Source organism: Strongylocentrotus purpuratus, unplaced genomic scaffold (assembly GCF_000002235.5).
Source record: "Strongylocentrotus purpuratus isolate Spur 01 unplaced genomic scaffold, Spur_5.0 spur5_scaffold_6, whole genome shotgun sequence".
NCBI classification, from domain to species: Eukaryota; Metazoa; Echinodermata; class Echinoidea; order Camarodonta; family Strongylocentrotidae; genus Strongylocentrotus; species Strongylocentrotus purpuratus.
Window position 1 is genome coordinate 35145816 of NW_022145612.1, and position 12247 is coordinate 35158062.

Below are 12247 nucleotides of genomic sequence, written 5' to 3' on the forward strand. Positions count from 1 at the left end.
CAAGCAAAATTGACAAAAGACTTAACTCCATTTCGTTGACGTAGACGAAAGACTTCCTGCATGGCCGATTGTCAACGAACGGAGTTAAGTCTGCTGTTAATTCCGTTTGTTGCTACGGCAGTCAGCCAGTGAAAACGAATTTGTTTAATACAATTATGGAAATGCAAGCACAACTTTAAACAAACAGAACTTTGTTATTCCTAGTTCATTTTTCTTGATTGAGGTGTCATAGGAAAGGGCAGAAACTCAACTTTTTAGAAATGTGATTTTCTCGTTGAAGTTCACATACCGTCCTCTAAATGATTGACTTTTTGGTTTCCTCTCTTCAAATCGATTTTGATCACTCATGCGTGAAATATGCATTATACGAGTAGTACCGAATGAAAGAGGATCCAAGCTTTACAAATATGTGACATTTATCAATTATTATTGTGATAAAGTTATGATAAAACATCGACAATTCTCGGTTTCGTTTTTTCTGGGACGCACTGTATATTAATTATTTGTATTAACCATCAGCAGAGTGAGCATTAATTTGTTTGTTTGGCCCTCGAAAATTTGAAAAATCGCACCCCCTCCCCCTTGAGCACCAGGGGAGGGGGCCCATCTCAAAAAAAGGTAAAATTAACGTGTTTTTACATGTTTTTTTTCCCCAAGTTGTATTTCACAAATCGTTTGAGAACAATATTATGAAGCACAAATGTTCACGATGGTCGGTGCCATTTAATAAATATTTGTTAAATCCAAAGGCAAAAGAGTGTCCGGACACACGACCCCCCCCCCCCCCCCCTCCCCCCTACACATTGACCGTCTACAGCAATTTCCGACTCATGATAGCCTCAGACTCGGATAACCTTTTCAGAGAATCTGAAAGTTTATTTCAAATCGATTCTGCTTATTTACTCATAAAGATTCAATGTAACAATAGAGCTGTAAGATAAATTTTTGTAAATGGTTGACATATTCGAATGTAAGAATCTAAAACGAATAAGCAAAGTGATATATGTTGACAGCACATAAACACACGTGGAGAAGCAATCAGTGGCTATATCCTCTACAATTATGCTGACGTTATCAAGTAGTCTTCTGTTTTTCGTCTTGAATTCAAGCTTGTAACGTTCCTTTCTCCTCTGTATGAAACTTTGAGAGCAAATAGTAGCAATTACTGTATTATATGGCTCATAATCTTCAAGTTTGATATAATGATTTATACATTTCATTTTTCATTTCGGAGATGATAAAGTCGAGTTCTGGTCATGCGATTGCACTGTGTGAGAAACGTTGTGGAAATGATCAGAAAGGTTGATCATCTAGCATATAAGTATTGGTTTATACTGTAAGGCCTAGTCTTGGTAAAGTTACAAGCACTGTACACAAAAAGATTTATATGGGACTACACGTACATGTCATATTAAGAGCATTTGAAAAGCCATGTTTTTCAGGGAACATTTTTAATCTGACGTTATTCCACACTTGCATAATACAATAACGCTCACAAACTATTTTTAATCTCTTCCCAGAACTCAACCTTCTCTTTAAGCATGGATTCTAATTCTTTAAATCTTTTATTCTTCTCACTTTTGGTTCGATACAATTGTGCAGATTCTTCTGCATATGCTGGGGTCATTTTTGAGCTCATTGCGGTTCCTTGATTTGTTTATAGAATGTACAATTGAATTGAAGTACATTATTACACAGAATCAATTTGACAGCTTTTAGAACAAACTCTTTGGTTATTCTATTTTTCAACTCTTGAGGACATGTATGTTTCCAATCAATATTGAATAGAAGAATCTAATCCAACTTAATGATTAGTATAAAGAGTGCTAACATCAAAAGCAACTAAAAAATATTATAGTTAACATTTTTCATAATTCATGAAATCTTCACTATGTCGGATATAGCTTTTTACATGTTTCAAGTATGGTTTCAGCAGAATACCAATCAGATTGCTTACATGAAGGGTAGGATATTCGCTCTATCACTCTCCCTTTCATGAGTTATATACCTTCCCCTGCTCTTGTATATCTCCTGCTAGTACATAATGTGTATAAACTGGTAAAATGAATATATTTTTTAATCAATTCATGTCGCCCTCTTGAGGACTGTATGTCACCAATTACACACATTACACCATTTAATACTAAGGGTCATTTTTTTTTTTCAATATTTTTTTTCATGAATTTTTTTTTCTCCCCCCCAAAATGCTTTTTATTATTAAAAAAAATTTCTTCCCCAAAAATGCTTTTTTGGGCAAGATTTTTTTTTTTTTCTGCCTTGAAATTATTTTTGTTGCACTTCTTATTCTAAAATTTTGGGCCAAAAAAATATGGAACCCCCCCACCCCCAAAAACAAAACAAAAATATCAACCAAGGTTATCTAATATAACAGTTATTTGCCCTCAGCGCTGCGCGCTTCGGGAAAATATAACCACTTGGGAAATATAACTCCCTTCAGCGGTCCAAATAATGTTATATTACACCCCCTGCCAGTCAATAACTGTATAATATACATCCACTGTATTTTTTGTAAATTGACCCTTTCAGCTTTGTGCTGCTGGTCGATCAATATATACCAATAATATATATATATATATACTGGTCCTGCAACAGTTGGTCTCAATTTAAAGTCCACATCAGAACCACAAGGATTTTTATTAGGCTGCAATCTGTACAAGACTACACAAACACATAATTATCACTCAATGACCTTTATCTTGTGACATTTGTCTTTTGACTCACATTCCCTATGATCGTAACTTGATCTCCTTCCCACCCCCACCCCCACCCCCCCCCCCCCTTTTTTCAGATTAGGTCCGGTATGTAAAGTCAACACGAGTAGATCTTTTTCTTTGTTATATGAGCCTTTTCAGCACCCCCCCCCCCCTCCCTTTTCAGCATAAGTCCGGTGTGTAAAGTCAATACGGGCAGATCTTTTTCCCCGTTACGAGCCAGAGATTTTGGAAACAAGCATGCAGTCACGGAGTGGGGGGGGGGGGCGGGATCTTCCTATGAGGCTGAAAGAGTTCCAAGGTTTAAATCCAAAGTTTAATCGCTTGATTGAAGTACACCTGTGATATTTGGCAGTTTTAATCTTTGATTTATTTACAACATGCTATAATTTTTGAAAATTAGAGTGGACTCAGGCTTCAACAGATTTTGAGATGTCGCAATAACAAGAAAGCTGGGCAGATGGACGGGCAACCCTCCCCTTCCCAAAAAAGTGCTAGGCCATTCCTGATATACCGGGTAGGTATTTTCAACTTCTATTTGAAAAATTGTTTCTAATGTCATTTGAAATAGAAATGAATTAGTTTACTTCTTCATTAAGAGTTTTTTGTCCAGTGTAAAACCATTCATGCTGGCAGAACTACATGCACATGTGTTATGGATGTAAGGCTCATATTTGAAGAAGGAAAAGGAATAAACTTAGAAATCCAAATTCACAACTTTCTTACTATTTGATATATTTCTTACTTCATCATACTGTTTTTTTTGTCATTATTTTTTTCTTCTTCATTTTACAAAAAACGTATTAATTACAAATTTTAGATTACCCTCTAACTCAGACTGAATGCATTTCTCAGTTTAACGTTAGTTACATAATGGTCAGGGAAGTATGAATCTCTCAGTATCAATAAGATAACTCACTACTCAATACTCATGACAATATCAAACAGGACTTTGAATTGTCATTTATTGTGATTGGTGCTACTATTCGTCCCCTGTGACGTGGACAGTAACTTCACTGGCATTTTCCCCCACTATTATCTGGTACTGGACATCAGGTCTGATCTCAATACCAGCGCCATTCATAGCCCTCTCAATGTTACCCAGAATATTATCCAGCACCTGTTGTTCAAAATCTGGAGCATTGACCATTTTTCGGTCCTCAGTTACTGCATCTTGAACCTTTTCAGTTTGTACTGTGTTAGACCGCTCATTTACTTTGACAACTTCACACACATTGGCATGAGCATTGTATGATTTCTTGTACTTGAAAGTCAAGCCACATTTACTACAAATGAATGGTTCGACACCCTCATGAATGATAAGTTTGTGCCTCTGGAGACTGTTCTTACGTGTGAAGGCACAGTGGCAGATGTCACACTTGTAGTTCTTTTCCCCTGTGTGGGTAACCATATGGTCCTTGAGACTACTGACCTGAGTGAAGCACTTTTCACATTCTTTACATTTGTATGGGCGAATGCCAGTGTGTATACGAGAGTGGACCTCCAGTTGCTGCTTCTTGTCAAATTTTTTACTGCACATGGAGCATTTGAAACGTTTAACACCACTGGCTTCACAGAGGTGCTTCAGCATCCACCCAAGGTGCCTGAAGACTTTCCCACAGTAAGAGCACAGATATGCACTGGGCTTGGTCTCTGCCTGGCTGTTTTTGGTGTGCATTGCCTTGAGGTGATTGCGTAATGAGCTGGCCAGTTTGAATGACTTATTGCATACATCACAAACGTGTTTCCTCTCTTTAGAATGGACAGCCATGTGAACCTGCATTGTGGATTTCTGGGCAAATCGCTTTCCACATTCCTGGCACTCAAATCGTTTGTCTTTATGGGTGAGGCGATGACGTCTCCAAAGGTCCCTCTTGGCAAACATCTTACCGCAATCTTCACATTCAAAAGGACGCTCTCCAGTATGTACTCTCTTGTGTTCAGTCAGAAGGTTGTGGCGGGTAAACTTTCTCCCACATTCTTCACACTCAAATGTCTTGGGGACACTTCCAAGGCACCTGTGCTTCTCCAGGTATCTGTCATACATGAATGCTTTGCCACAACCCCTACAGACATAAGGTCTAATACCTGTACATATATTTCTTCCTACATGGTTTTGAAGACATTTCTGAGTCTTGAAGTGCTTGCCACATGTTTGGCAGGGATGAGGTTTACCTTCTGTATGGATCCCTACATGCTCCACCAGAGTTGCCTTTATCTTGAACCCCTTGAAACATATACCACATACAAATGGCCTTTCATCAGTGTGTGTCTTCTGATGCTGAATCACATTTCTCTTTCCCTTGAAAACTTTGCCACAATACTCACAAACAAACATTGGAATAGTATTCGTGTCAGTTTCAGTGGATGTACAATATGCACCATGGTCAAGATCACTCTTGCGAGAAACTAATTCTGGAACTCCCTGCTCACCATCTAAACCAGTAATGTATTCTACCTGGACTTTGTCTTGAATTTCAATGCTCTCTTCAATCATTTTTGTTTCTAATTCTAATTTGCCATCACTGTTCTGCTCAATACAGTGCTTCATGCTCTGCAAACAGGACACCTCAGCATTCTGTGCAACATCAGAAAATAATAAATTGGTTTCCTCTTGACATTGAGGTACACTGATTTCTGCCCCCTTTTGATTCTCACTATCTCTATTTTTCTTCACCTTCTTCTTGCAAATCTGCAATTTCTTGTGTTGCCTTAGGGTCCTTTGTTGCTTGAACAACGACCCACATTGGTGGCACTTGTGAGATTTTTGTGGTAGATGAGTACTTTCGTGATCAAGTAACGTGATCTTTTGCTTGAAGCTGCGCTGGCACATCCTACATTCAAAGGGACGTTCATCGGTGTGGACTCGCCTATGAACCATCAGCTGGCTTCCAGTCTTAAAGTCCTTGTCACAAAAGTTGCAACGAAACACATTTTCATATTCTTGTACTCCAGTGTCAGACAAGGCCTTACAAACTCTTACTTTAAACTCATTGTATTGTCCAGAGGCACTGCGTTTCATCTGCAGCTCACCCGTGTGATATTTTGAATGTCTCTTTAGACTTCTAAGCTGGGTGAAAACTAAACCACATTCCTGACAGGGAAATTGTTCATTCGCATGGGTATGCATATGGACGATCAGACCATTCTTTTGGGTAAAAGTTTTCTCGCACAATGTACAGAAATATGGACGTTCTCCTGTATGTCTTCGCATGTGTGTTTTTAAAACTTGAACATTTGCAAAAGATTTGAGGCAGATGTTACACACCTTCCTTTGGTTCAAGCACTTTGTTTTAAAACAAAATTCTTCACTCTCTTCACCAGGAGTCAGATTTCCAGCAGATGTCTTTATCGTATCAATTGGTTGGTCACTACTATCTCTATCAGCTCTTGTCATACAAGCCTCAGGGGTTTGGGTTTGCCTGCTTCTTAGACGACTCTTCATTACATGATGCTTCTCATGACATCTTAATAAATGCTTCCTCAGACCACCACTGGTTGTGAATAATCTGCTGCATTTCTTGCATTTAAAATTCTTACCAGTCTCCATGCTTGGATTTTACTCTCCTTCTGATTACCCAATGTGAACATTTACTTGTTCCATTCTTGATATCCATCATCTGGTTTAATGTGAAGACTTTCTTGTGTGTGTCTTTCTGCTGCTGCTGCTCTATTAATTCTTCAACATCAAGAGTGAAATCTTCCACGAGGCATTACAGAGAGTCCCCTCCAGGAGATAGCACAGCTTAATTCTCTTCACACTGGAAAGGAAGGAAGCAAACATGGTACAAAATGCAATCAGCCTCAATATACCATTTTTCTCTAACCCTTTAACCCATCATTGAACTAGATATTTTTTTCACTCTGTACTGTATTGCAGTTACTTTTGTTATCTCAAATAAAGTACATCACATTAGTATAACATCACTCAAATCATATACATGAAACATACATTAGCGATCCCTTTTTCCTGCTTGGGGTCATTTTTTAAAGAAATTACTGTACCAGTACTTAGAAATGCACTTTGTGGGATCAATCAATTCAACCATCTCATAATCCTCCTAGACTGGCAGCAAGGTGATTTAAAAAGTCATATTTCATTTCTTATTTAGTATATTTTGATGACAAAATAAAACAATTACTAAAATAATGTAAGCATTATTTCTCTTTGTTTCAAAATTTAAAGACTGGAAAGTCAATGTTTAGGAGCGGTGTTTTAGCGTAGTGTAAGGAGGCGAGGGACCATCCCCCCACCCCCCCCTCACCACAAATTTGTAACAAAATAATAACTAGAATTTAATTCGTCACGAGGACGAATAAGGTGGTCTGTCTTCAAGTCTTATGATAGATTATAATATTTACTATATTGAGAAAGGGAGAAGTTATATAGACATATAAACAATGATGATCATGATGATGATCATGATGATAATGATCTTGATAGTAATGGTGATGACGATGATGATGATGATCATGATCATGATGATGTTGATGATTATCATCAACAGACCATGATGACATCAGACTGAAAAAATGAGAGAACATTTAGATAGCATATGGTCTCAGCTACAACATACTCAAAAATCAACAAAAATCAAGCCGAAATAACGGCGATATTGCTCTCAAAGGACAAGAATGTAGAATCCAGATTTGAGAAAAAGTCATCTCCCATAAGGATTACACGCGAAAAGTAATGGATCAAGTGATAATAGGGTAATAATAAAGTAAATATGGTTGTTTATTACATTATTTGCGATTCTACGTGTTTTAAAATTCAAAGGAGATTGTATAGTGAAAGGTCAAAATGAAAAAAAAGTGAAGACAAATATTGGTAAAGACGCCCGGACTCGAACCAGGGGTCTCAAGGTTGAAAGTCAAGTGCGTTACCGATATACCAAAACATTTCCCATAGCGATTACACATAAACGGAAAATGGAATTCGCAAATCCAACTTTGCAAGTGAGATATGAGCATGATACCGGCATCTGATCGAAAAATAATGGGCACACTTGTGATAGCTTATGGTCTCAGCGAAATTGCTCGCGAAAGACAAGAATGCAGAATCCAGTTTTTGAGAAAAAGTCATGTCCCATAGAGAATACACGCAAAATGTGAAAAATGGACATGCCTCCTTTCATCGCAAAAATACGCCATGATACCATTGTCGAAATGAAATATCGTGACAACTGCATTTGTAGAGAATATTCTCAGCTAAAACATATCAAAATTTGAAAGAAAATTGCTCAATATTTACAGAGATATCAATTTTCCAAAAATCTGCTAACGTCATAATATCCAAATTGAAATTTTGAGTTCGGAGGCCATTATGATGACGTCATGAGGTAATTGAGGGTCAAATGAGACATGAAATCAAATCTCCAACTCATAATCTATTTACAATGTAGACATGAAAGAAATTGGGGGGTATCCATCCATTCTGAAGAGTTACAATGAATTTTGTATAGGCATGATTTTGCACATGTATGTTATGTATTACAAGAGCTCGCACGCATAGATGCGTATCTTAACGGACGCTCATTCCGTTATTAATGGTCAGAAAAAGGTGAACAAGTTCTCAAAATGCTTGAAAAAATTTGCGAAATATGATGACAGAGAAAATTTGGCGATTCTATGTTGCGAAATGCAAGTACGCGCGAAAACGCACACGCATGCGCGTTTTTTTGCAAAATGCTTAAAATGGCCTGAAACGTTTGCAAAATTAATTGGGGACAAATTGGAGCATTATAAAATTTTGATACACGCGTCGAGGCGCGCGCGCGGAATTTGTTGACATTTTTAGTTAACCTTTGACCTGAAGTTGATGTATACCAAATACGGATGATTTTTGATGACTCGTTATTGAGATATAATAATGATCTGGTTTTTACAAAATGGCGCCTGGATGACGTCACGATGAGCCCATGAACTTGTAAAAGTTGATTAGACTTGAAATTATAGGGCCTGATGACTGACAGAAATTCGAAGGAAATTGACCTTGTCGATTTCCAGTAAACGTGTGCACAAAAAAGTGTACGGAAGAAATAAAAATAAATAAAGAATAAAGAAATAAACTAGAATTTAATTCGTCACGAGGACGAAGAAGGTGGTCTGTCTTCAAGTCTTATAATAGATTATAATATTTACTATATTGAAAAAGGGAGAAGTTATATAGACATGTAAACAATGATGATCATGATGATGATGATCTTGATAGTAATGGTGATGACGATGTTGATGATGATGATGATGATCATCAAAAGACCATGATGACATCTGATTTAAAAAAAAGAGGGGACATTTAGATACCATATAGTCTCAGCTACAACATACTCCAAAATCAACAAAAACTAAGCGGAAATAACGGCGATATTGCTCGCAAAAGACAGGAATGTAGAATCCAGATTTGAGAAAAAGTCATCTCCCATAGGGACTACACGCAAAAAGTAATGGATCAAGTGATAATAGGGGAATAATAAAGTAAATATGGTTGTTTATAACATTATTTGTGATTATACATGTTTTAATAAGCAAAGGCAAAGGTACAGTGAAAGGTCAAAAAGAAAAAAAAAGTGAAGAAAAAAATTGTTGGAGACGCCCGGACTCGAACCAGGGACCTCGAGGTCGGAAGTCAAGTGCATTACCGATATACCAAAACATTTCCCAAAGAGATTACACGTAAACGGAAAATGGAATTCTCAAATCCCACTTTGTAAGTGAAATATGAGCATGATCCCGGCATCGGATCGCAAAATAAAGTGCACACTTATAATAGCATATTGTCTCAGCTACAACATACTCAAAGCTCAGCGTAAACGAAGATAAAACGACGGAGATATTGCTCGCAAAAGTCAAGAATGTAGAATCCAGTTTTGAGAAAAAGTCATGTCCCATAGAGAATACACGCAAAATGTGAAAAATTGACGTGCCTCCTTTAATCGCAAAAATACGCCATGATGCCATTGTCAAAATGAAATGACTGCATTTGTAGAGAATATTCTCAGCTAAAACATACCAAAATTTGAAAGAAAATTGGTCAATATTTACAGAGATACAATCAATTTTCCAGAAATCTGCTAACGTCATAATATCCAAATTGAAATTTTGAGTTGGGAGGCCATTATGATGACGTCATGAGTTAATTGAGGGTCAAATGAGAATAGAAATCATATCTCCGACTCATAATCTATCCAAATATGAAAAAAAATGGGGAGTATCCATCCATTCAGAAGAGTTACAATGAATTTTGTATAGGCATGTTTTTACACATGTATATGGTTGATTTTTGATAACTCGTTATCGAGATATGATAAATGACCTGATGTTTACAAAATGGCGCCTGGATGACGTCACGATGACCCCATGACCTTGAAAAAGGTTTTAGGAACTTGATATTGTAGGGCCTGATGACTGACAGAAATTTGAAGGAAATTGACCAAGTCGATTTCGAGTAAACTTGTGCACAAACTAGATGGAACTTCGACTGCGCGCAGTCGAAAATGATGCCTCCGTCATAGAGCAATTTTACAAACCAAAACAGAAGAAATTTTTCGAATTCAAGTTCAATCGTAATCCATTAAAGGTACTATGTCCCTTTTGCAGCCAACCTCAAATTCTGTAGAACTTTGCAGGAATTATGAATATGTCATGTATGTCATATCTGTGAAACTTAAACGTCAGCAGTGTCATCATATTCAAATTATGCAAGGAAACCCGTTTACTTGCTAGACTTCACTGTCAGACACTATTGAGTGACTGACTGGCTTTTTTCTTCTTTGGTAATAACATACATGAAAAGAGTTGTAAAGGGTACATGAGCATTTGTCTACATCAATAACCTACTTCTTGTGATGGCCAAGATTAAACTGATTGAATCTTTGCGCAGCATAAAACGTATGACCATTCGGTACAATTGTCTGAAAATCAAGACTATTACTTTTGGGCTCTATAGCCCTAAAGTCGATTTGACAACTAATAGTCGTTATTTTCCCACTTGAAGACATTTTCAAGCCCCACCTGTTTTAGGGAAGTTCTAAATTAGTATCATCTTTCAAATGCAGTTGGAATTTAACTTTTTCATTTTTTGGGCCTGCAAATGGGACATAGTACCTTTAACAGGTTCTCAGAATATTGTGATTACAAGCTATTTTTGCATACATAATGAGCCCATGACCTTTGACCTTATGAACCAAGAATCTACTCAGTTCATTGGCTCTGCAAGAATCATACATGACCTAAGTTGGCAGGAATCCATCAATCGGTTCTTCAGATAACGCGATCGCAAGCTCGTTTTGCATACATAATGAGCCCTGTGGCTTTTGACCTTTGACCTCGTGACCTCAAAATCTAATCAGTTTTTCGGCTTTGCAAGTAACATACATGACTAAGTTTGGCAGCAATCCATCAATTGGTTCTTCAGATAACGCGATCACGAGCTCGTTTTGCATACATAATGAGCCCTGTGACCTTTGACCTTTGACCTGTAACCCCAAAATCTACTCAGTTCATCGGCTCTACAAGATACATACATGACCAAAGTTTGGCAGGAATCCATCAACCAGTTCTTCAGATAACGCGATCACGAGAACTAGACGTACGTACGTACAGACGTACGTACGGACGGACGGACGGACAACCCGAAAACATAATGCCTCCGGCTACTTCGTAACGGAGGCATAAAAAGTGTACGGAAGAAATAAAAATAAATAAAAATAAATAAAGAATAAAGAATAAAGAAAGAAAATTCTAACAAAATCAATAGGTGATCTGTCATCGACAGACCACCTAATAAAGAATAAAGAAAATTCTAACAAAATCAATAGGTGATCTGTCATCGACAGACCACCTAATAATAAACAATGGGATTTTGAGTTGAGTGAGTAAATTTGTGTAATGTGCATGCTGTCAAGCTTTATGAAGGATTCTTCTCCAAAATGTTGACCAGCCAAATGCAACCTCACAAAACAGTAATGTGAACTATAGGTAAGGTACCTATGCTTAAAAATCATGGAGGGGGGAACGGGAATCACAAAGAACTCCCTAGTAAGTAAATCCCAATAGAGAAAATATTATTGCCATTTCTCTGGAATGGATCAGTCAATTTGAAATAATATGACACATGTAAATCAATAGTGAGAGCATGCATAATACACCTGTAAATAAATCCTTCCTGATCAGAAGGAAATGTAGCCAACATTTTAGCCTGTTCGCTTCTTTTGCACAAAAATGACAATATATTCTTTAACCGTCACTAAATCAAAATCAAAATCAGCTACGCTGCTGTTCGCAGAACAATCTGCCCTGCACAATGGGTTTGTAAGCGCACGGCCACCGTGAGCGGCAATAAACGATTTGTATTTCGACAACACGATATAGATTATGAAGGTAGCAAACAACGGTTTTCATTAAAAAATATCTCTTTCAAATCATAATTATACATTAGGAGTTTGATAAATTCAAACCATTTTATGGTCAGCTAACTTGATGGGGGATACCAGGGGATACACACCAAAGATTCC

General features: G+C 37.4%; 1 protein-coding gene across 1 annotated transcript in view; it reads right to left on the reverse strand.

Moving 5' to 3' along the window:
• Positions 1-2796: 2796 nt before the first annotated feature.
• LOC105436407 (zinc finger protein 493) overlaps positions 2797-12247 on the reverse strand; it is a 33575-nt gene continuing 24124 nt past the window's right edge. Inside the window, exon 2 of the mRNA XM_030972557.1 lies at positions 2797-6493. Within this exon, the coding sequence (XP_030828417.1) occupies positions 3715-6282 (2568 nt within the window). The 5' untranslated portion in view covers positions 6283-6493 and the 3' untranslated portion in view covers positions 2797-3714. The remainder of the gene's footprint in view (positions 6494-12247) is intronic.